This window comes from Haliotis rufescens, unplaced genomic scaffold, assembly GCF_023055435.1.
Source record: "Haliotis rufescens isolate VD_foot unplaced genomic scaffold, xgHalRufe1.0.p SCAF_70, whole genome shotgun sequence".
In the NCBI taxonomy this organism is placed as follows: Eukaryota; Metazoa; Mollusca; class Gastropoda; order Lepetellida; family Haliotidae; genus Haliotis; species Haliotis rufescens.
Genome location: NW_025964362.1, coordinates 242,375 through 268,752, shown reverse-complemented (window position 1 = coordinate 268,752; position 26,378 = coordinate 242,375). Strand labels below are relative to the sequence as shown.

At 39.3% G+C, this 26,378-nt stretch overlaps 1 protein-coding gene across 6 annotated transcripts in view; it reads left to right on the top strand.

Moving 5' to 3' along the window:
* LOC124135588 (atrial natriuretic peptide receptor 1-like) overlaps positions 1–26,378 on the top strand; it is a 654,598-nt gene that overhangs the window by 577,455 nt on the left and 50,765 nt on the right. For all 6 annotated transcript variants that reach the window (XM_046500976.2, XM_046500985.2, XM_046500994.2 and 3 more), the window contains 3 exons: positions 5,078–5,189; positions 5,552–5,747; positions 24,352–24,487. In XM_046500976.2, the coding sequence (XP_046356932.1) occupies positions 5,078–5,189; positions 5,552–5,747; positions 24,352–24,487 (444 nt within the window). The remainder of the gene's footprint in view (positions 1–5,077; positions 5,190–5,551; positions 5,748–24,351; positions 24,488–26,378) is intronic.

The window sequence follows — 26,378 nt, the reverse complement described above, 5'->3', positions numbered from 1 at the left end:
TGCTGCATGTAAGGTATCGCGGAATTCCATTCCATCAGCTGTTGCTCAAATAAACGTGTAACGCCATGTTATGTTTAAGTTGTCATGAACTCTCCATGAGTAGGCATTGCCATGAAACCACATGGTACAATATGGTAAATGTGTTATCTGTTATGTAAGCAAGACGTCCTCGATTCACAAAGGCCACATGTTACTAAAAGCCTGAGCGTTACCGCAATTACGATTACATATATTGACTTTCTCTATTCTACTGCTGATAGCACGACAGCGTGATGGATAGTGCTTCCCAAATGTGATTAATTGTAAACATGAATAGACATTCGGCGCATTTACCTTCCGAAGGGCAGTTACAAATGGAAACATCAAATTTACAAGTATCACATTTTAGTACGGTTTCGTAATACAAAAAAAAGTTGTGTTTTTGCAATGAACACATCAATCCTTTCACGTGCGATATTGGCATTTGCGTATCAGTTTAGAACAAGATCTTTTAGTTTTAAAGTAGGACTGATGATTTAGGCATCGCAAATGTTGCATGCGAAAAAAGAACTGCAACAGGCTATCGAAAGAAGGGCAATCATTGCTTATCAGAAATAGACATTACTCCATGTGAAAACCTGGACACAGATCTCATGCAATGAACTGATCACGAATGTGTATTTCGATCCCAGATGTGTTCTCCATATGCGTGCTCACTGGTTTCATCTTCTTCCTGATGTTCTGTCACTTTGGGCTTTCCTACGACATGATGCCGACTCTCCGTTATATAACTGGACTATTGTTTAAAGCGCCATAAACTGTCATAAATCATTGAATGTTATTATGTTGATTCTGTTAGTGACGGCATTTCACTTTGTCGGCTCCATCAGTCTTGGATAAACAGAAAAAAAACACGTTTGACGTTTAGGGTCCTAACGTTAAAGCTGTGTGTGTTATGAAAAGCAAATCCTATTACTTGAGCAAGACGGAAGCTAAATGCGGTAACATGCAAAAACTAGATGCGACGGGTTAAGAAACAGGGCTTTATGTATGCAAATATTTTTTATCATATTAATAATTTTTTTATCACGACACTAAAACAGGTCCAGATTGAAAGGATTACAGATGGTGCCCAATAGCACAGTAATGAAACGTATCGATTTCCATTGCTGAAGTATTTTCTTCAAAGAACGTTAACGACAGAACATGACATTAACGAATATAGCATCTCATTTGTTGTGTTTGTTTGTACCGTAGCATATGTGTCACGTATGATTTATAAACCTCTTAACCATCATGACAAACTTTTACTTTTGGAATGACATGTATGAGCTTGAATGTCTTATAAGCAACTGTTCAGAAGAACCAACACTAACTAATTGTAACTTATAGAATATCTGTCTCTTAAGAAGGTCCTCTTTGTTTCTTTTTCATATTCCCGAAACATCCTGTAAAAAATTAAAAAGTTGAAGCAATCAGAAAAGAACCTGTATATTTATCGTGTCGAACAACAACGAACGAATAGGGACGAGAGCAATGGCAACTTTACGAACCAACGAGTCGTAAAATAATGGTTTGCAAAAACGGTGCCATTTGAAGTTTTTATGCACACAAATAGCTGTAATGTATCACAACGACTTTGACTGGAACATAACTTGAGCAATTAAATGTCATGTTTTGAATACTAGTTATCGAGAAAAGACTTGTTTACTCGTTTATCACTGCGTGTATTGAGATATACCGAAGTAAGAAAGCCCCTGGCACTAAACAAATGGCTTCATGACAGAAAGGTCTATCGATGTTTTTAACTACCAGTACGACAATTATAGCTTTCTGTGAGTATTTCTCTCTTGGAACACTGGGTGGTATGAACATTAACGAAATCATTTTGTTGCACTATGTTTGTGTCAACAACGTTATTTGAAAAAGAAATCATCTGAAACAAAAGCAGAAAGTATTCCGTGATGCCATTAAATTTGGTATTTGTAGCAAGCCATGCTGCCAGCAGCAATTGTTCTAGACATACACAGAAATATTAAACTTAAAACGATAAACATCTGATTCAACACTCTAAGTATCAACAGTAACTGTTAACGGGAACAGAAAATAGAATTAATGTCTGGCATGCTTTCAATACAGCTCTACATGCTTATCGCGTATGTTGAAACTAATGTGTCGACGTTTTCTTGACAAAATAGTAATTTATATTTCAAATTTCAAGTTAGCATATTAGAATAAACTGATGTTTATTAGCTGCAATTAATATAAAAATAATTTAATTTTCGGGGGGAAAGTCAATATAAGGTTCAAGTGTAAGGCAATTGTTATAAAGCAGTACAAGTATACAATGAGTGGTTGGATGGCACCAACACCTATCAGCTCACTGTTATAATGGTACCCTGGAGTCGATGGCCCCGGGGATGAATCGCACAACACGATCCCTGCTTTATTACGTCTCCTTCTTCAGTGAAGTACACCATTGCAAACAAAGTCGATGGCACATGAAGACAATTGTGCTAGAAGAAATACTAATCTATAACTTAGTAAACTCAGGTTTATGTTAGACAATACGGCACAATTATTCATCCATTAGCCACGAGCCTAAGTCAAATAGAGCAGTATATGGAAGAGATTGCAGCTAATCACGATCATCTCTGGTGTAGCTTCATTGGATCGAAAGTACCAGGGGCAAGTTGCGGGTTATTTTTAACAGGCCCCACAGACTAATTTCACATGCTCTAGATTACCCGAACATGCCCTTTTAGTTTAATGTTGCATTCATTGCTAAGCGCGCGACGGGAAGTCCCTAAGGCCAATAAATTAGACACCGTCTCCTTCCGCTGAACAGGAGAGTCGGTGCTGATCATTTGGGTAAACTTGTTAAATTATCAATCCAATGGACGACAATATTTTTTTAAATATAATGCTGAGACATCTTTTGTTCCAAACGTCAACGCCTAAGGGGTTTCATATTCGTAGTTTTGTATCTTCAAACAAATAACAAAAACATCATGTTTTATTTTGAAAGAACTGTATAAAAACAATATTGAAGTGTTTTTTTCATGCGATTATGGCTCTTGGGTTCTTCGATGAGTAAATTGTTGTTTGACTGTTCCAGTAACTTAGTTGTATAGAAAATATTTACTAATACAACTTGTAATAGCTGTGAATATGACTTTGTAGACGTAATTGTTCATTCATGAACACTGAATGTTTTATGTTGGGTCATGGGTAACACAGTCGTCGATGTGCAGAAGGTCGTCCCTTGGATGAGCCAGAACCATATGGTTGTGGGTTCGAACCGCGGTGAACATCTATGACCTCCGGCTTCAGCTTAGGCTTTTTTAAAATGTTAAGCTGACACGTGATATAACATTCACAGCGGCGTAAAACCACATTCTCACCATGTACGTTTAGCCACAGTGTCAGTATATGACGCCTCGGATACTGGTTTAAATCAAATGTGGAGTCGATTCTATAGATAGTGGCAACATTATTAAGTTTACTTTTAAATAATTGTCAAGCATTTCTGAAGGAGATTTAAATGTGTTCAAATTCAAAATGTCTTGTCAATTTAGTATTGACGTATATGAGGATTACACCAAGGCATTACGAAATATTGCCTTAGATGTAGCACAGCCGTAGAATGATTGTTGTCCAATCCCTCTTAAAAAAACATTTTGCAAGAAAGTGAAAAACAATACAGAGGTGAGCAAATGGATAAATGTTCAGCATGGCATCCCTGTAACAAAAACGTAGGATGATATAAGGTTTCAATCTAGCTTGTGTTAAGGTTTTGACCTTTTCTAGACTCCGCGCCTAATCATTTCAAATTACAAATATCAGATATCTTAAAGATTACCCATATCGTGCGACCCTCACCAGATAGGCTGGACACAATCTGGTATTTTGCGTCGACGGAAGTCATTTTCGAGTCAAAGGATCGATTTCGCGAATGGCTGAACACTGACCTTTTACAGTAATTGGAAATGTATATTATTTTGTATTTATAGTAATTTCACAGACTAAAATGCCGGTAGCTTTGTTACAGTTGACTTGTAGCTCGCCTTACGTTTATCAATAACCAGTGTCCTATTCACGGTGTTAACCAAACACTAAGGAATGACAGATTGAATTCAACGTGTAGCTCAGGCCAACGTCACACTTTGCACTGATCATGAACACAAAGACGTTATGTTAAATATATCCAGGCTATAGTGTTTGAATTTGGTTCATATCGAGGTTGGTATCGTTTCAAACAAAATGTAGAATGCATCTTTTGAAGGATTTTCGTATCAATGCACAAATCGAATTTGCTGCTGTCGTTATTTCGATAGACCATGAATAATTGAGACTCGTTGACATGATTAATCTGACAGAGAAAGTCGTACTGTTGTCTATTGAGTCCATGGTGTACCATGTGAATGGGGCTTTACGATACCAAATGATACAATTACAACGTTTACCACGGTGCTTAGTGTCGTGTGAATACCAATAACTCCTGGTGTCATTGTTTTTCATTTGCATTGAAAAAGAGCGTAATTAAAAACAGTATATCACCATGACACGTTATTAGAGCCAGGTTACCTTATATCAATTCAAGGTAACCTTATACTGAAAGGTTGATTAAAGTCCGACAAACAAGAAACGTGTGTGATGGTAACTTAATAACCACGGTGATATAAATCATTAAGCGTACATGTTCATGCACACGTTCCGGTTTCGAAACAAGGAAACGACAAGGATGTTCTCTTTAACAGTGTGTGTTTAGGCATGGAATATTCTTTTGTCATCATATTGCCGCTATATTTTCAGAACAAGTAATGTTCTTATAATGAACGTAAGCATAAAATTATGTTCAGAATGAGGGATAAGACAAGGATGGTCACTTAAACAATGTTCATCATGTTTTTAAGAAATGTGTGTTAAGGCTTGGATAGAATCTTGTGTCATCATATTGTTGGATTGTCAAAATATATAATAAACTCAAATGGTTTGCCTCTTCACACAACATATCTATAATATATGAATTCAAATAAATGTCATTGTTACATTAAACATTATTTTATTAACGTATGCTGTCTTTCTTTCGTTACAGTCGTGGTCCTCTGTGCCTCCCCGCAAGCTGTACGGGAAATCATGATCAAAGCTCATGAGCTCAACTTCGACAATGGAGAATACGTCTTTTTCAACATAGATCTATTCAGCAGGTACTAATTACCGTAATAAAAATTGGCATAATAAATAATACTTCAATACGTTTCAATTGTTTGACCATATGATACTAGTATTTACGAACTAACGAAAATTACATTAAAAAAGCTAAGGTCACCGCTGTAAAATCCTAAAACTCCTAATCTGTTGATATTTAGTTTCATATATAAACATATAAAATGTGATATTCTTAGACAACAAATGATGATTCTTTCTTGCGGGGGAGAAACGTATGATCGTTTCTTGGTTTGTCAGCACAATACCAGTCCACGTGGGTTATACTTCATGGAAATGATGGTAAATCTACTTACAGCTTTAAATCAAACTCACTCACTCACTCACTCACTCACTCTTGCAGTAAAAACGACAGTGAACGCCCATGGTATAACGAGGATGATGATGCAGAAAGGAACAATAAAGCCAGAATAGCGTACGAAGCCTTAATGACGGTGACGCTTCGTAAACCAACCAGCCCCGAGTACAAGATATTCTCTACTGAAGTGAAAAGGAGAGCCAAGGAAATGTATGAAAATTTCACCTATGGAGAGGAGGAGGTAAGATACCCTTTTTTCTTGTAAAGATGTGAATAGTAGTTGATTGAAAGGTGCTCGGCCTATGTACAAAGTTGTTAAAATAATCTTATATATTTATGGGAATTAGGGGGTAGATAACACACTTGTTATACAAATGTCAATAGCAAATTTGCATTTCAGAGCATTAACAGACATTGGCACATGAAATGTAAATATAAAACTATATATTCGTACAACTACAAGTATTCTCTGATGGAATGAATAGTCGCAAATTACTGGATTGTCTTGCTTCTTATTCCCGCCTATTAAGCACGACATACACTGGATATACAATGTATCCGTTCCCGGGCTCTTGTCATTCGGTGCACTTGCTTCTTAGACTATCTCGACAGCTCGTGTCATTCCCTGCTCACAGTTCATCCTGTAAGATGGTAGACGTTTAATGACGTGGTCTTAAAGTTCATGATAACAGGCTGCTCAGCAATTGGACGCACTCACCTCTTGTGGTCTTGCAAAGCAGAATATGGTATCAACTGTACTTCGTACGAGATCATTACTGGTATATCTTTCACAGAAGTGGAGTCCGAATGAGATGGATTAGTACATGAGCATTAAAGCCGTGTATAAAAGTCTTTTCTTGGCAGACATCCACATGGTATACCATTATGGGATGTCATCCATGTCCTGATGTTAATGTCTGTGCTTGTATTCGAATGTGCTGTTTCTCGATATCCGAACCCCAACAATAGAATTCTTTGACGTGTATCATGACTTGCCCAGTGATTTCATTCACCGCATCTCAAGTTGCTCCCAAGGATCCATCGGTTATGTCTTACAGAGCCTCATTCCACTTCTATTCCTTTGTAAGCACCAGGTCCTTTGTGGCGATCGTGGTTACACTGGGAATTGCGATGTGATAAGTCATGTGTTTTCACTTAAAAGTTCTTGTGAAAAACATGTATCTGCCTTTGAGTGTTATTGGTGCTTTTAGCCTTGCTGGTTTAGTACTTGGACAAAGCGCTCTTCCAAATCCAGGGGACACTTACCAAGGGTGCACGGATGTATCTTAACCCCCTTTCATTGCAAGCTGCCTTTACGATTAACAGTGAAACGTCATGCAAAAAGAATAAATATTTCAGAAGCTACATGTGTATAATATCCATCTCCTACATGATAATTTAGGTTAATATCTGTACATTTAAACATAGTTTTAAATTTTGCAAATCAAAATAAGGGAAGGCCGTTGACACTCTGGGGTAGGGGTGAGGGTTAGGTTGTGGGGGTGAGGGCTAGGGTGATCTGGCTTGAGATTGTGTCCAAAAAATGCTTGCTAGAAATAGATATGCTTCCGACGGTTGAAAATAACGCATTGTCTGCAACAATGAATACATTTCTGCAAGCTGGTTTAAAAAACAATAATTAGGCTCATAGTCTTAATTAAAAAAGATAACTGTTTTCGCGGCTGTAGCTGAAAATATATCCAGTTTCAATACACAATTCCCAGACCATCGACCCCCTAAGCCCCTAGAATATCAAACGGTCAGTCCCTAAGTCAGAAACACATTCAAAAACTAATATTTCTTATCAGGATTCCCTCGTCTCCAATTTATCTAAGGAGCGTCACGTATGCCCCTGCATGAACAGAGTCATCGTGCCGTCAATCGGAACATCGCAGCAAGGATTCCTATCCCAGCTGTCTTGAACCGACTATGCTTCTATCGCTGAGACTCATTAGAGTGCTATTACAGGACTCACCGTGCTGTCGATAGGTGGCAAAAACAAATTAAACTTTGCACCCTTGTGTCCTCAAGGAAAATCATTTCCATTCTTCCCATTTCCTTCGTTTCCAATTTGCTTCTTTCCGGACCGCATAATTTCTAATGAAGTATCAGACCCAGAAATATGTTTCACCTCCAGAGTCTTTCATAATTACATATGTCTTTATTGTTTATTGGCGTTTTTCGTTAGATGTTTTATTTTTCGGTTTTCATATTTAAGATTTCAAGATAATAATAAAGCGACAAAACTCTTTCCATATCCAATAGAAATATCTGCATATAGCAGAGTGGATTGTACGATTCTGACTTTATCATGAGCATGTGTTTATGAATCACTGTAAAATAGTAATGATACCAGGTGTTAGCGAAATGGTGAGCGTGTCCTGCCCTACCGTAGGCAACCGCCACAAACACATGCAAAGGCAAGCCAATTGTTTACCTGAAAAAACATGGGAACATAATTTTATGGTTCAAGTCAAAATAGGGAATTGCGTCGGACATCATTTTTGTCACTGATGCGTCACATTTGGAAATGTCCTCCACATGTCTACCATAAACCTTTTTGAAAGTTTTACTGAGGCATTGAATACTGTAACCTTGATCAAACAACTTCTGAGAGTCGTATGATGCTCTTTGAAATCTTGGTAGAAAGAACATGCTCGATTGCATCTCAAAAGTTGTGAAATGTAAACACCAAAGGCTGGAGCTGCTGGAATATTGCTCGACATGAAGAGAGAGTTGATTATTGTCATCCCCCTTGCCCTGTGAAAAGCGTTTTCTCACTCTGAATGTTTTTGCATAAATCTGAATATGAAATAGATGAGGCGATCTGATTTGTCTCCTGTATTTCTAGTGCAGGTGGGTAAATCAGTGGAACATTTACCTCTTCATTTTCTTTTTGCCAATTTCATTATTCATCTATACACAAGGTCGGCTAGATTATGCCTATTTCCACATGACGCCCTGTTCGGAAGGTTGTGAATGCTCCAGAAGACAACGTTTAATTAAATGTGATCAGATGGATTATTTAATACTCGTGACTCAAGTCTAAGATACACGATATCCTGGTAAATATTAACGCCGCAATATTCAGTTGATGGGGCTCTTTAGTGATCACGAATGTTATGATGATAAAATGAAATTCGAATTAGAAAGCAACGCTTGCAGAAAAGGTTAATCCTTGAAACCTTTAACAGTACTTTACACATGTTTATTGCTACGTTATTCGTCAATTTAATATTACGTTTTTTCTGTTTCAAATGAGGTTCTTAATCAGCGTTTTCTATCCAGTAAGTATCACCCTCAAATCGTATGGTTACCTCTCGCGTAACTGATGTGGCCCATAATGTGAATCATAATCAAACTACTGAATGATCTTCAGTTAATGTTGGTGTAAAAGTGTATCGCCGGACACTCTACGTAATTATAATACCCATTACATAGTAATGAGGCTAGAATTACGTTTGATTAAATGTGAAATGACAGTGGCAAGTTACACTCTCGTGTCCAACTTGGAGATATTTGAACGCTAACATTACTTTGATAACGCGCTTCTTACTTCAACAGATTCCTTTGAGTTCTGTTGCTTCCAGACCTACTGACTCTAAGCTATTTTCAATCTTGAAAAGTTGAATCGATGCTAGTTAATTTCAGTGTTGATGGACAGGATCACACACCTTTGGGAATCGATACTGATTCGGATTTTCCTTAGGGTGCAATTGACAATCTTTGAGGTATCATCTTTTCAACAGCAGATTAAACCGATTGCTGGAGATCGTCTTCATTAATCAGAAATCGAATACGGCTGCATCTATTCTGTTTGAAATAGAAGGCGTACTTGTTTAGTTGGATCACATGATACCGTTAGTTTGATAAATGACCCAACAGCGAGTTCTTCTGTGTTTTTTCCTGACATCCATTACAGGCTGATACATCATGATGTCACACATTTATGTTTCTTCGGGATCGTTAAAATACTGTATTCGTGTGTTATTATTAGTATTTATTTATATTTTTAATATCATTATTATTATTATCATCATTATTATTGTTGTTGTTGTTGTTGTTGTAGTAGTTGTTGTATATTGTATGGACTAAAGCTGTATATATACAATAGGATATCGATATATCATAAACTTAAAAAAATAATTTAAAATTACTTAAATTACTAGTAACTTAAGGACAAGCTGTGTTTTCTATGAAGAGGTAGGACCAAAATATACCATGGTGCGATTATGTTTCTTTCGATACACGTTCGATTCTGAACAGTGATTACAACAGTAACAGTCGTGCAAATATATTCCGAACTAGTTTATCCTTTTGAAATCTCAATGCATGTATCATATTCCTGCCAGAATATTTTTTAACGTTTTTATTCACAAATGGTGCCATAACGATCTGAAAATGAATATGGTTAAGATGAATCATACTGAACTTGAAACCTCTTTTCGACTTATTCACTGTGAACTCACGATGAATAGATGAAGACCGTTGCTAAACCCGACTCGTTAAATCACGCTATGGTCAATTACCAAGTGATCAGTGGATACTCCAAGGGGAGGTTGTGGTCTCTCACCTAATTCTCTTATCGTGACCGATTGACCAGACGGGTCAGTTTGCGTGGTGACCGCTGATTAGATGCCACACGCTCTTATTTTCACAACCGGTCACGAGTTAAGCTAACGGACGTGGCTTAATGTGCTGGGTTTCAGGCAGGCCTAATGCACATATTGTACATGTCACAATCAAAACACATGAGATCAGAATGAACGTCTTACACTCTTCATACCTTCAATTAATAAGTTCGTAAAGTGATATAGGCTACTACAGCCGAGAGTGAGTGAGTGAGTTGGGTCCACGCCGCTTTTAACAGCATTCCAGTTATATCACGGCGTGTCAGCTTAATGTGGGAGGAAAGCCCTAAGTGATGCAGGTCTCAGACGTTTACCACACGAGCACGGGTATGGTGCTGACAAACCCAGAAACATAATCGAGGCTAACCGGGATTCGAACCCACATTTATAGGTTTGTGGCGTGCCCAAGGGACGCAACTCTGCAAAGCGAATCGCGGCGCCTTAGACGACTTGGCCACCCGTGCCCCCACTACAGCTTAGAAGGGAATGCTTCAGCGGTATGGGGGTCATATGCTCTGGGGTGTGTGAGAGAGACTCATGTTTATGGTTTCTGAGATGCTTCGGTAAATGATCAAGGGCGCCGACGGTACTTTTGAGTTTTTGAGTAACGTAATAATTCAATGACGTCAAATTATCATACCCCGCGATACAGATTACAACCCGATTCATCGTTTTTTAAGAGCTTCACTATGCCTTGGTTGTCTAACCATGCATGAGTGGTTTCTCCATGGGTCGGTGTAATCCGTGTGGTCACTGACCCGTACAACATGTTTGGGAGAGACCATCAATGGACACAGGGGTTTGGGTTGGGACGACTTAAGATAGAGCTACACTTTGATTATTATATTATTAGTATTTTTCATTTACTTTGCAATTAAAGGTGTTTTTTCAATTAAGAATTGTATGTGAACTAAGATAGTTTGAGAGATGTATAGCAGATTGTATAGAGATGTAAGGATTCATAGCAGATAATGGATTCAAACATCCAATACTATTATCAGTTATGGCGAATGCAATAGCGCAGTTTTCAGTCCTCCCCAACCTCCACGGTGGTAGATGTGCGTAACGTGGAGGCTACAATTACTTTATGAACAGAGAGAAGAACGACTGCGTGTACTGAAGGTGCATCGACAGAACATACACGGGGAAACTGCAGACAATGAATAATTGGCTTGTGAAACTTGGTCCAACTCCACATTGCCATCAGAAGACCCTTATCTCCATAATGAGAGGCAGTCAGGAATTTTACAATGGCATCAGAACGCATCAAGAACTTCAATTAGTCAGCAGGTGATAGTTGAGGGAAATTACGATAAACCTCAGCTACAGATCTCCATTACGAATATCTAATGTCTGAGTGAAGATCACAGTTTGCTGGAAAGTGTACTTCATCCTCAACAGTTTGATCTTTACAGTATTTGCATATACGATTGTCTAAAGGTGTTACGGGTCTAGTAAATCTACCGACCTCAACTTCTTATGGCAACGTTCTACATCTACGCATAATAGTGCGAACGTAAGGCCCCAAAGAGAGAGTAGTTTTAAACTGCCTGTATGTCCAAAGCTTATTACAGTTAACTAAATGGTCTGGACAAGATTATTATACAAACTATGAAATACCTCGTAAGGCATGAGTGCCCTCCCTGCAGATTTAGCAATCTTCTTCTGGGAGAATTCGCATGACTTTAATTAATTAACCTTATGCTAAGTGTCTGTCAGATCGATTGATAGATAAATGATACAATAAAAATGTGTCTTTTTGGTTTTAATTTTCTGCAACCCTGTTGACAGTAAAATGGGTTCATCACCATGCCTGCATTGTCTAACCAGCAAAGTCACTCATCCATGACTATGCCTGGGTTATCTAATAGCTACTGTTTACCTGTTTTTAAATGGGTGAGTGAGTTAGGTTTAACGCTGCTTTTTACAGTATTCCAGTTATATCACGGCGTGTCAGCTTAATGTGGGAGGAAATCCTCATGCAGGTCTTAGACGTTTACCACTTCGGTGAAACCCACCAGCACGGGTATGGTGCTGACTAACCTAGAAACATAATCGGGGCGAATCGGGATTCAAACCCACAATCATAGGTTTCTGGCGTGCCCAAGGAGCGCAACTTTGCACAGCGAATCGCGGCGCCTCAGACGACTTGGCCGTCCGGTCCTATCAATCAAGATCACGTTGATCCACGTCGTTTGTCAATCGGTGAAAAAGTTTCATTTAATGGAGAAATGGGTCGGGTGATGGTGTTACTGATCTCTGGGAAGAGATATCGCGAGAAGGTTTATCACTGAAAATGTGAGGACTGGTTCCAGAAAACGTCTACTCGTACATGAACTGAACTTTGACAATAGCGACGACGAAATGATACTCCGCGCAAGCCTCCTCGTGCTTTAACTTTAATAATTCATGTCAAAACTATAATTTATTACATCATACCTGGGGGCAGTTCAAACTTTATTCCTTAAATAAATGAGTATTATAGATACAATTCTGAATCTTTACCTTTCCAATCCTTGTTGTTAGAAGTATAATATGTTAACAATCAGGGCCAAACTACTTGTCAGATTCTGAAATGACAAATTATGTGAGAGCCAAATTTAAGATTGTTCTCATGTTTGGTATCTGGTCCAAATGTGTATTTAGTGTTAACATAGTGTCATGATGCTTTACATTACTTTCAAACAGAAGCAAATCCTGAAAGGTAAGTACTAAAAACTACAGTAAAATGTAAATATGGTATTGACACAATCCTGGAGCACAAGTATTCTACATTAGGATTGAAGCCCTTCAGTACACGTTAGTTTGCTTCCGCGGTTCATATCAACGTGTATTTTCCGAAAGGTCACTTAAAAAACTACTCGAGGAGTCTATAATACACACAAAACGCCACCATATCAATGACACTGCAAACGTTAGTGACCGCATCAATCCTACTATATCACAACCCTCACGGGCGTGTGCATGAAGAAGGCAAATTATCATCTATCAGTTGGGCAATGAATTTTCCCACTTGATTAAATTATCACAAATGGTTCAATTCAAAGTACCCCAATATTGGCCAATTTATGATCATGAACACGACGGTTTGGGTGAAATATCACACTCCCGGTCAGATAAAACACCACAAAGCTTTATACTAGCAACGAAGCAGCGATAACTCGAACACCAGTTTCCATTAGAAACGTCATCTACTTGTAAAAAGATACTCGTTCATGCATTATTTGCCCAATGCACTTTAAAACCTTCAGCCATACATCAACTCACGAAGAGTGTGAAATCGCAGAGCAGACATTGATCTCATCGTGCATGTAGGCTGCTTGATACAACCCTCTCGAGGACTGCAATCCTGCCAAGGTCATCGAGGCATTATCCAGATAACAGGACCTTAAGATTTATTTACGACCGACTTGACAAGGGGCCATCCTAGAGGAACGTAACTGTTGGCAGCGTGTCTTCACACCGGCGTCTGCTGCGGCAGACACCTCGGCGGTGTTGTATATGCAAAATGTGTTCCAGACCTGATCAAGACACGGGTTCTAACGTCCATGCCACTTATGTGGTTTCTAATTGATAAGCCTCTTACCTAGCGTGTCTCAATGTTTTGTAATACTCTGCGTAGCATGTGAGGGCTTGATCGGATCCAGAGTGCGCGTTGCTGGTGGAAAAGCGGGCAGCTCTTTCAGCCCATCATGACTCGTGTCTGGAAGAGGGACGTATTTGACACAAAATCTGTAAACACTTTAAGAAGGATGGACGTTTTGGACATTATACAAACTCCAGGATTACGACTTGACGTACAATTGTACCTCGAATCCACCACTACTGTTACGCTTATCTAAAACCATTTATAATCAAAGTTAAAGTTATTTTTGTCACATGTTTAATTATCCTCAGGTCACGTTACGGTGTATAGGTAATCTTGTATCACACTACTTACATGTACCGGTAACCTTGTAACACCTGCTGTGTTTTGAAATCTGAGGTAGTCTAACTTTAGATAAGATACCTTATCTTTTTTCATTTGAAACAGAACGCTTTCGTATATTTTGTGTGAAAAAGCATATTAATTGCGAAGTTATAAAATGGTATTAGATACCTGATTTTCTTCAATCAGAATCAAGTCATGGAAGAATTAACCTTTTGCAAGAAAATGTTTATTTTAAACACAGCAGTAAACACTCTTCTACTATTTCTTTATATGTTCCTTTATTTCTTTTCATCAGTATATCAGGTCTGTAGCAGTCTACACAATATCAAAGGCAAGATTATGACTTTTTGCCGTACTCACTGCAACATTTATGCATGATTTTGTACTGGTGTATACCTTTAATGACTTCGTCATGGTTCTGTGTCGATACTTGTCTGACTTAAAAAACTATGACAAAAATCACATTTAGATGTGTTGGATCTTCTGTTTCATTTTCAAATTTCCACAAGATATATTCCCATGCCGTCATAATTAGTATACGTGAAGTAATAAAGGGAGAAAAGTTTCCTTTGTGATGATTAATGTCAATGATGAATCACATTCACTCACTCACCCACACATAGGACGCTACAAGTTTAACAATGTATACAATGCATGTAGTTACATCATAATACATTGGAGAAAGTTTCAAATGCCGGAAGAATGCTTAAAACTGCTCACTCCATGGATGTTCAATACTTAGGTGAACCCACGGGCACGTTTCATTCATTGTGTCATTCATATCCTGTGGTAGTCATGGTTCCAGACAAGAATAAGCATATCCTGGTTATGTGAGAACACATCGCTGCACAGCAAGTAGCACCCACAGTGAGGAGTCCACTGGCTCTTTAGTGTGACCTGGCCGTGAGATTAGTTCGAGTTAGCCTGAACCACTACGACATCCTAAAAGTTGAAAATCTTATTATTTAACATCGAGCTAAATCTAGTTTCATAACTTTGCTTTAACCAGTACTATTTCTGAGGGCACACCTATAGCTTAAATATAAATACGACAATGGTACCAGTACATAATCTCGCCAACATACTACAACATCGAAGTCTTAGTCAAACTCTATATAGCACAACTTGGTATGTACTCCTCTCTATTGATTTATGTTTTCCTTTGAAAACTACAGTAGAAATAATGTTTGCTACTCCTATAAATAACAAACGGTTTGTACATAACAAAAGCTACAGAAAGCGATGATGATGGTTAACTGAAATTCGATACACGCCAAATTGTGAAATTAGACATGGTTTGTTGCGTCTCTGGTGTCTGACATTAAGATGCGGCTAACCTATTACCAGCTTTCGCGTCCAGGAGCGGACGTTATGATTAACTGGAACCACCTAGCCTTTCGGGGGTTCGTAAAAACTCGACCACTCCTAATTATGATGTTGGGTCAGGATTCGGACGCGAATCCAAACGTTCACAGACAACGCAATTGATAATTGCTTCCTCACTCTAGACAAAGACTTTAATAGCACTGCCAGAGGCTACTGGCTGACCACTGCATTGTAGATGACCGCCAAAGATCAAATAGATCCCGCATATCTTATTGTAAGTCTCACGGATTAAACCGTTAATTACCAAAATCAATTGGCGTCAACGTTGGGTCGTGATTTCCCCTGAATTTGGTCGACGGGTGGTTCCTTAATGTGATACCGGATCATGTTGGTATGGTCCATGGTGTCTGTTTTATATTTGCCAATGTCTCCCTGGAATCTAATTTGAGATATAAAGGCCTTTAATTTTAGGAGTAATGTCACTCAGTGCCAAGATGCAATTACATTACTCTGTTGCATTACATTTGGCGTAGAGCTTTATGATTATTGATTTCGTAATAATACTGATTGAATACCAAAGGAGAATTACGAATGGACGCCCAAATACATTGAATTCGAACACGGAAGCATCTGTCTGTATATTTCATGGCATATAAGTACACTTAGCTACATCATCACACATGTGTATTTAGGAGCGGTAAGGTAGCCCAGTGGTTAAAGTGTATGCTCGTTACGCCTACGGCACGGGTTCGATATAATGTATGCAACCAATTCGTAAAGTATCTACCAGATATGGCTTGGAAAGTCCTGAAAAAGAAAAACCCCACTCACTCACTCAGTCAGAAAAGGTGAATAATCAGTTGCTGGGAGACACACTGACCATGTGATTTCAGAGAGTGTAGGAAAGAGATCTACAGGCAAACGGGAACCTTTTTATTGTACATTTAACGAAGAATTAAAGTATTCTCAAGGAAGGATACCGATTAGTTTCAATATGCTTCAAGTTTTACTTAAGTCCACGATAAAAAGAGTGAGTGAGTGAGTTGGGTTTAACGCCGCTTTAAACAGTATTACAGTTACATCGCGGCGTGACAGCCTAAGCCCCCCCCCCCCCCCCCCCCACACACACACACACGATAAAAATAACCCAACCTGAAATTCAATCATAAATCGTAGCTTTAAACTTCATGCTGTCGAATTCTTGTTTGACGAACCTGTCCAATACTTACGAGCTTATACTTATGCATATTAATGTCATGGAACAAGGGTATGTCTCCATGTTGTCACATTTCGATGGGCCTAAAAATGAGTAGTTTGTTATTATAATAAAAATACTATGATTAGTCTACATTCATACCATGTCCGTCCGTTCCTTTTTACCAAATCTTCTGTGATATGTGTATGTCGAAACGTGTAGAATAATTTAATGTTTGCTTTTTTCACATTACATATTTTCAAATTCAATAAAGAAATCACCATTTCCTTTATGGGTCGTACATTTCATATTCCCACATTATATTTAACAGAATCCCCAAACGCGTCCAATAAATGTAAGCGACTAAAACCATTTACCATTCTTAATCATAAGAGTCCGCTATACGATTCCGACTATATCATGAGCATGTGCTTAGGAATCACTGTCCAACATAATGATGTCACTGATGCGTCAAATGTGGAATTATTCTCCCCATGTCTACCTTACACAGCTTGAAATCCTTACTGGGGCCATAAATGTTGTTACGTTGATAAAACAACTTTTTGTGCAAGGATCGTATGAATAAGGTATTCGTACATGTACACGACATCGTCTATTTCGATAACATAAGGAGATGAGATGTCTCGAAAAGACAATCATGGAATAGAGATGTACACAACCTCATCTCGTTTCAACAACACAATTACAGCAGTAGGACGGACCAACACCTGTGTCGACCGTTATCAACTAAGTAATCCAATATAAATGTGCACGTGCAACCCATGTGGCAGCCTCAGCTTCCTCTGAACGTGTTTTGAATTCTCATTCAGAAATTCAGTAGCCACGATCGTAACTGAGATGGAGCATTTGCATTTAACCGTTATGAGGACCATAGCGAGCACGTGTTCTTGATATTGTGATGGCCGTTGTCTTACGTGCATGCATCGTATATTGAGACCTTGTATGGATGAGGAGTAAGTGAACATTTATCTGACGTTCCCGATGATTCATCAGCTTGTTCGGTGTTTTAAATGGTAAAACTAATCTTCTTTTTTAATGATTATTTGTAATGGTTTATAAAGAAGACACGTGAAACCACCCACTCTCGTATATTTTTAGATCTATGCATAAAGATTCAGTCACAAAAACCTCTCCCCAAAAGGATGACTAACTTTCAAACAGTCAACTTTCCCGTTATGTCGAGCCATATGCCAGTAGCTGTGGCCTCTGTTTTCTACATTTCACAACTCAAAACCGAGCACGCCCTTTCTACGATGATTTCAAAGAGCGCCATACGGCCTTTACTTTACCTTAATCATGGTTACAACCTTCGAGGCCTCAGTAACGCTATTAAAAGGTGTTATGGTAGACATTAGGACATTTCCAAATCTGACGCATCAGTGACAAAAACGATGTCCGATGCAATTCCCTATCTTAAGGTTTACATTTGACTTACCTTTGCATGTGTTGGTGACGGGTGCCACCGGTGAGGCAGGATACGCACACCTTTTTGCTTACACTTGGTGTCATCACTATTTGATACTGATTCATGAACACATGTTCATGATTTAGTCGGAATTGTACAATCGACTCTGCTTTTAGCAGAGGTTTCTTGTGGCTATGGAAAGGGTTTTGTCGCTTTCGTTTACACAACACGAAAATCGTGCGTTGAGAAGGGTTAAGAAAACCAAAGCGACATTTATTATGTTCTTTATCTTTACTTGGAAAGTCTTTATAAATATGGGTTAAATATTTATTCACGCATTTATATCGTAGTATGTAGCAATCGTAAGCTATACATCTTGGTAAATTTTGTCTAGACCTTGTGTGCATATCGTATTTGCATTGTCAATATGAAAGAGGATCTTGGCAAGCCTTAACCGATCTTCTAAGTTGACATTATGAACACGTTCTGTTCTGTAACGTTTACACATAATTACAAGTTTCGGCAATGCTGTGAAAGCTAGTGATTATTTACGTACGAGTTTGGTTTTCAATATGTCTGACATAAACTTGTAGACTGGTTTATGGTCCATTCTCTTTGGTATTTGGAAAAGGCCCTAAATAGACCTTTCTGTCGTGTATTAAAACCTCTAGACATCATTTGTCATCCAGTGTGAGTTTCTCTGTGGAAATGTCCCGATCCTTTTATACCAATTAGCATGCGCTGGTGGAGAAAGTCGTATATCTTAAATAATGAGCCGTCTTTGACTCAAATGCAAATGACACGGGTTATAACGGTGGATTAATTATTATGGTAAATACCACACTTGGCATGAACCATCTCACAAGATATCGGAAGTAGCTTTTCTCACCATTTAACCTTTGGTCACAGGTGTCCTTAGGTTCAAGTATACACCGAAGTATTCAGCAATGATATCTATAGTATCCCAATAACAAGACACAGGTGGATGGGTATTTGTTTTGTATTTATGACATGGCTATGTTCCGACGCCAGATGGGTTTGTATGTAATGTTACATTCTGGTAATGGTCTGTTTTACAGTCTGACACATGTGATCTTGATCTCACCTTTTTATGAAATATGTTGTATTGTAGGTTTAAATAATGTCCTGTTTTTACATTTCAACAAAGACGGCAATAAATATAAATGAAAGTATCGTGTGGCACTTTTATTGTGTGTGTCTCAACGGATGCGTATGATTAATATCATTTCACAATGCATCGTTGAATGATCTCAAACGATGTTGAATCAATGTGCCCACGTACCGTATTCGACGTAATAAGCGCTCCGCTCTAATAAGCGCCCGAGGTGACATTTGCTAAGATATTGACGAGTGAACAATCCCAATTAGCACCCCTTCCGATTGATCAATGTACACCAGACATTTATTCGCGTATAATAAGCACTCATGTGTTATATGCACCCTTAATTATGGGTAATTGAATTATGGAAACATATATCTGTCGTACATAAATATTTCAGCATAAATAACGATACTTATCTTTCAACTCTTTTTTTTTTCACCAAAATAATATTCTAGTAAAAGCCCCCAATTTCTAATTTTGAGAGCGCCCTGGGCGCCTATGACGTCGAATACGGTATTTCAGGCTCATACGTTGCTTTTTTTTCTTTATCGAACACATTTTCTTCTGTGGTGTAAAGATTGAGACAAAGCTATCTACAAAGTATTATGGATGTCTTTATTGGGATGAAAGATTTTCAGCTGAAGCATTTTCTGAACGAAATCCCACCATTTTATATACCGCGGGGTCGTTTCAATGAACACACAGTGGACAAAATTGTGTTCGTGTCGAATGCTAATACTGTCGGTATCAAATTGGATATGAGAACTGGCTGGCACCAACGTTGATGACAAACGTGCGTTTCCTATTTCTCCAAGATTGCTTTTGATTTTATAGCCTTTCAGACACTTATGTTATCATTCGGACCAGTCTTGCTTTGATACCTTTTGTCTATGAGGTGATGTCTGGCGCTTTATCTGGTCACACTGAAGGATGAAAATATACTGCATTAACGCACGCATTAACATGGCTGTTGATGAAAAATGTTTTCTAGGAACCATAAACAAAACGTTCCTCAATAAATATCCCATAGTCCATAATTCACATATATGCCATTGCACATGTGCAAAGATTTACTTGGAACTCTTATAACATAAAGGATATATATGTTGTGAAAATTAAGATCAATACACCTGACCCACATATTGGCGCATCAAAGTATATGTCCAGGATATGGTAAGTGTATAATGCTACCGATTACCAAACAGCTGACATTGATATTACTTCCTTCAAAATCTTTGAAAAGCGTTATTTCTGAACTCGTCAGGAAACATCATACAAGTGAACATGGATATCAGACTCCGTATGATGTTCCAGTAAAGGTTTTAACGGCACAAGATAAGCCTCCGCGTGATGCGATCATTAGTGACACACGCCGTTTCTGGAACGAAGAGCTTACAAGCCGAGCGAATCCTACCTTGGGTGGTTATCCGTTTTATATGTTGCAAGGATGAAACTAATGCACGTGTGGGTAATATGTTACAGGTTTCTGAAAAAACGTTTCAAAATTGCATGCAGTGATATGCTGTGGGAATAGAAACGTTAATGTATAACGGGCACACTCTCATAAGTGATTTTTAACATTCCGACACATATTCATATTATAGTGCATATGTCGTTTAATTGGAATAGAAGAAGACTGCTGTGTTTCGGTGATGTTACAGAGTGAGTATGCATGCTTAAGAAAGGGCGTGCTTACAACGGACTGTGTCTAAAAGGGTCTTAGTTTGATAAGACAGCGTTCACAAACAAGCTCAGAATAATGCAATGACAGTAGCCTTAAATAATTAATCACACCACCGTCTTCGTCTGCCCATCACCGGTGTGATTCGGGTTATTTAACGTCTGTGGACACTGTTCAGAACGCGTTAATATGTCGCCGTATGTCAGCGTTACTGAACTGGTGAGCTCGAGAGTATTGTTACGTCAGTAATATACAAATTTTATCTAGAAGTATGCCGTCAACACTACCACCATCATCACCATCATCATCAGTATCATCATCTTCTTCTTCTTTCTCCTCTTCTTCTTCAGCAACATTTTTATCGTTGTTCGTGTTGTTGAACTAGGGGCTGGGGGGTCCCGTGGTTAGTGAGTGAGTTCGGTTTTACATCGCCTTTTGCAATATTGCAACAGAGTCACGTCGGATCGACACCAGCAGTGGGCCATATGTTACCTATTTGAGGGAGGTGGGTGTAACTGATGCATGACGTTGATATTTATTTCTTCGATGAAATCCACAAGCACAGGTATGATGGTAACAAACCTGGAATTCTAACTCGAAAATAAAAAAGCGACAAAATGCTACAAACCCTGTCCACAACCATAAGAAATTTCTGTCCATTTTACAAATCCGACGAGATCATAAGCATGTGTGGCGGGTGCTAGCGGTAAGACAGGACATGTTTACCCCTTTTCCTGGTGCCATCGCTGCTTTGAGACTGGTTATTCTTTAGCGTTGACGTTCTCTATTAAGAACCACTATCAAATAGTGAAGTCGTGAGGAGCGGACGCTGGCACATACACATGTGAGGGGTTTTGCATAACGAGTTGATGCATCTATGTTTACTGGACCAAATGTACGCGTACTCCCCGATAAAGAGAAGTGATCAGAGATGTTTCTCAGTGTATTTCAATGTTGAATATATCTGCATGCGATCGCTGCATCCACGGCGATCCGAGTATAATAACAGTTGTGAAGTTTACAACGAAAAGAAACTTAGTTCGGGACTTTGGATGTTGAGAAAGCGCCCTCTCGTCGACCGTGGGTTTGTTAAGTAAAGGTTTTGCTCTGAAATGAGGTCATTTATAACAAAAGAAATGGATCGAAGCGAAACAAAAACCTAAATGAATTGAAATTACTCCAATCTCATGTGTATTTTTTGTGTATTGATCGATGACAAATAAAACATTTTCTGCAACAGGGAACTCGAAATACTTCGCATAAAAATGTAACACTGATTTTCAAGCAGTGTTGGCAAGTAATTGAAGCAATTACCTTTTAAGGAACAGTTAGAGAAAAACAGATTATGTCAATGAAAATTGTAATTACTCCATCGAGAAAATTGGGTCAGTCTCAGTTTCAGATGTGGGTTGGTTTTGTGAAGGGTTGTTTAGAACTTGTACTGAACTGGAACATCGATATATCGAACCACATTTCATTTAGTTACACATACGATTGTACGTCATTCAGTTACATGTCAAAATAGCATGGTACGCTATGTTATCGCGGTAGTTAATTTAGAATGGATCGTAGTGGCGAATGTTTACTAACACATAAACTGTCATACTGCAAAATGTTTCTTGTTCTTTATTCAGCTATTAAGACACATCACTTAGGATTGATCGATGCTGATTTTCTTTACCGAGTTCGGTATACATAGTACCTGTCATTGGCGACTCAAAGGCGGGCAACTCTATACTGTCGCGGTATCACTATTTTGTGTGGATTATGTGGTTTACATCACTTCATGTTTTGAATTATGCATAATCAGTATTCATACGACCTAGGTTGGGTCAAAGGACATCGTCCAAACAAGTGGGACCCGTGAAGATTCCGGGGTCTTCAGCAACCCATGCTTGCCGTAAAAGGCGACTATGCTTGTCGTAAAAGGGGACTAACGGGATCGGGTGGTCAGGCTCGCCGACTTGGTTGATACATGTCATCGATCCCAATTGCGTGGATCGATGCTCATGATATCAATCACTGGATTGTCTGGTCCAGGCTCGATTATTTACAGACCGCCGTCATTATGCTGGAATATTGCTGAGTGCGGCGTTAAACAACTAACGAAAAACAACCAACCAAACAAGTGGATTCTTTCCTAACCAATTTTGAATGGAGGTAGAGGTAATTCCACTTCAAAAACATTCCAGAAACGATCATAAAAAAGTTATATGTGTGTACTTACGAGTAGCCGTGACATACGTACCGAAATACATGTATTCGATCATGCGATAAAATATTGTGCTTAGTTTTGCATAAGTAAACAGTCGACAGGGAATGTAGATTACGAGAGTTTACCGATACCGCGATAATATAGAGTCATGCTATACATTCGACTCACCAATACCTTACGATTTGAACTTTGCTCATTGGGCCTCGTATCGTATCGAACATCGATTATCTTTATTTACGGTATGAACGTCCTTTGGTGCTTACAAGGATTGAACTTCTTCTCGTTTTCTCAAGTCCTACTAACATACATGCAATTATATACATGTATAAGTGAGTGAGTGAGTTGGGTTTAACGCCGCTTTTAACAGTATTCCAGTTATATCACGGCGTGTCAGATTAATGTGGGAGGAAAGCCCGAAGTGATGCAGGTCTCAGACGTTTACCACTTTGGTGAAACCCACGAGCACGGGTAAGGTGCTGACAAACCTAGAAACATAATCGGGGTGAACCGGGATTCGAACCCACAATCATAGGTTTCTGGCGTGCCCAAGGGACGCAACTCTGCACAGCGAATCGCGGCGCCTTAGACGACTGGGCCACCCGTGCCCCCACATGTATAAGACTCTACGAAGTAACGGTTCGCTTGAATGTTATTTTCATGTATGGTTTATGGCTGAATTCATTGTGTCAATGTAACTGTTTATATTGATTCCGTTCTTCGTCGAAATGTGGACACAGGTGATCAGGTGTTCTAAGGCGCCGCAACTCGCTGTCCATGGTTGTTTCCCTTAGGCGTGTCAGGATCTGGAACCATGGATTCAAACCACAGAATATTCTCAATAATAACCATCTGTTGTCAGATCCGTACTCGTGGGTTTTGTCGAACGACCACGACCACAGCCTCACTGAACTGACACGCCGTGATATAACTGAATTGTTGTTTCAACACCCGCCATGATATTGCTTTAATATTGCGGAAGGTAGCGTAAAACCATACTCATTCACTCACACCCAAAACGCCATTAAGCAAAACCCTCATTTCATGCTGCAGTTACGGGGTCCAGATATATTGACCACCTTAGCGTTACAAGGCAAATTACCAGTGCCTTTTTTGTGGGAATAGAGTACAAATACACAATTTATAAAGACGGCAAATAAACTCATGGTAATTGCATTGATGGATTGGTTATAAGGAGACACCGATCGGATGTTTCCATGGCTTCGGTTGCTTTATCGACTACCGTTGTCATTTTAAACCTCTCAGGTAGAATTTATTTGATACGGAATTCAATTTTATGAGCTGTTAATGTGTTTTCAGGTCAACAGCTTTGTGGGGGCATTCCACGACGCTGTCATCCTGTATGCTCTGGCACTGAATGAAACCCTGGCGGCGAACATTTCTATAACTAATGGTACGGAAATCACCAAACGAATGTGGAATCGAACATTTGAAGGTAAAGTACTTTCCGTGATTCTTTTAGATAGCAAACTGGAAGAAACCCGCATTGCAGACATGCATTTTATACCTATAACAGATACGTTAGGGTTGTGTACCCAATGAAAAAGATTGGCAAAGAACAGCTTCACCTCCATCAGGCTTCCCTACTGGGTCTATTCTGAACAACCGCCTCCGTGGTCTTGTGGTAGAGCGTCCGCCCGGAGAGCGGAAGGTCCGGGGTTCGATCCCCGGCCGCGTCATACCAAAAGACGGTAAAAGATGGTAGTTGTTGTTACCCTGTCTGGCGCTCGGCATTAAAGGGGCTTAAACAAGGACTGGTCGGCTCGGAGTCAGTATACGGTGTCTGAGTGGGGTATTCAGGTTAAACTGCGACATGGTATCTCAGTGAGCTAGCACTATAAATCGGCATCAGTCCGGACTAGTACAAGCAGCCACACAAACACACACACGTGCATGCACGTCGCTATATAAGTTCAATAATCTTGGACGCGACGTTAAACCCCATTTCACCTCACCTCACCTATTCTGAACATAAAATATATGGGACACTGGGTCAGAATACATGTGCTGTCCCCCACACTTGTAAGCACCATACGACTGATTGTGGGTGTCATCAAGGTGGTAATCCTCTGAGACCAGCATCACTTCGGACTTTCTTCCTGTGTTAAGACTTTCTTCCTGTATCAATGCGACCTAGGTAAAACCAAACTCAATTACTGACCATAGTTAAAAGCATAAAAACCTAACGACTCCACATATATATGTTTCATAAAGCTCTACCCTGCTCTAGCACTAAGTAAAAACAACAAAACCATTTCCATAACAATAAAAACCTTGCTAAGAGAGTCCATTGTACGATTCCGAATTTGTCATGGCTATATCATGACATATCATCAAATAGTGATGATACCGTCAATCAAAAGAAGAAACGCCAGCAGCGTCATTTATTGCATTCTGGTTGCACAGTTTCCAATACAGTCGTGATAATACACATGCACGACTATCAATTTGTGATGATACCACGTATTGCCGAAATGGTGAGAGTATCCTGCCCTAACGGTAGCACTCATTGCGAACACATTCAAAGGCAAGTCAAATGTTTACCTGAAAAAAAACCCCGCACGGTACAAGTCAAAATAAACCCCATATCCATAAACCCCGTGACCTCAACCTTAACTTGAAACCCCATGACCACAACCTTAACTTGAAACCCCATGGTCACAACCTTAACTTGAAACCCGATGACCACAACCTTAACTTGAAACCCCATGACCACAACCTTAACTTGAAACCCCATGACCACAACCTTAACTTGAAACCCCATGACCACAACCTTAACTTGAAACCCAATGGTCACAACCTTAACTTGAAACCCCATGGTCATAACCTTAACTTGAAACCCCATGACCACAACCTTAACTTGAAACCCCATGACCACAACCTTAACTTGAAACCCCATAACCACAACCTTAACTTGAAACCCCATGACCACAACCTTAACTTGAAACCCCATGACCACAACCTTAACTTGAAACCCCATGACCACAACCTTAACTTGAAACCCCATGGTCACAACCTTAACTTGAAACCCCATGGTCACAACCTTAACTTGAAACCCCATGACCACAACCTTAACTTGAAACCCCATGACCACAACCTTAACTTCAAACCCCATGACCACAACCTTAACTTCAAACCCCATGACCACAACCTTAACTTCAAACCCCATGACCACAACCTTAACTTCAAACCCCATGACCACAACCTTAACTTCAAACCCAATGGTCACAACCTTAACTTGAAACCCCATGGTCACAACCTTAACTTGAAACCCCATGACCACAACCTTAACTTGAAACCCCATAACCACAACCTTAACTTGAAAC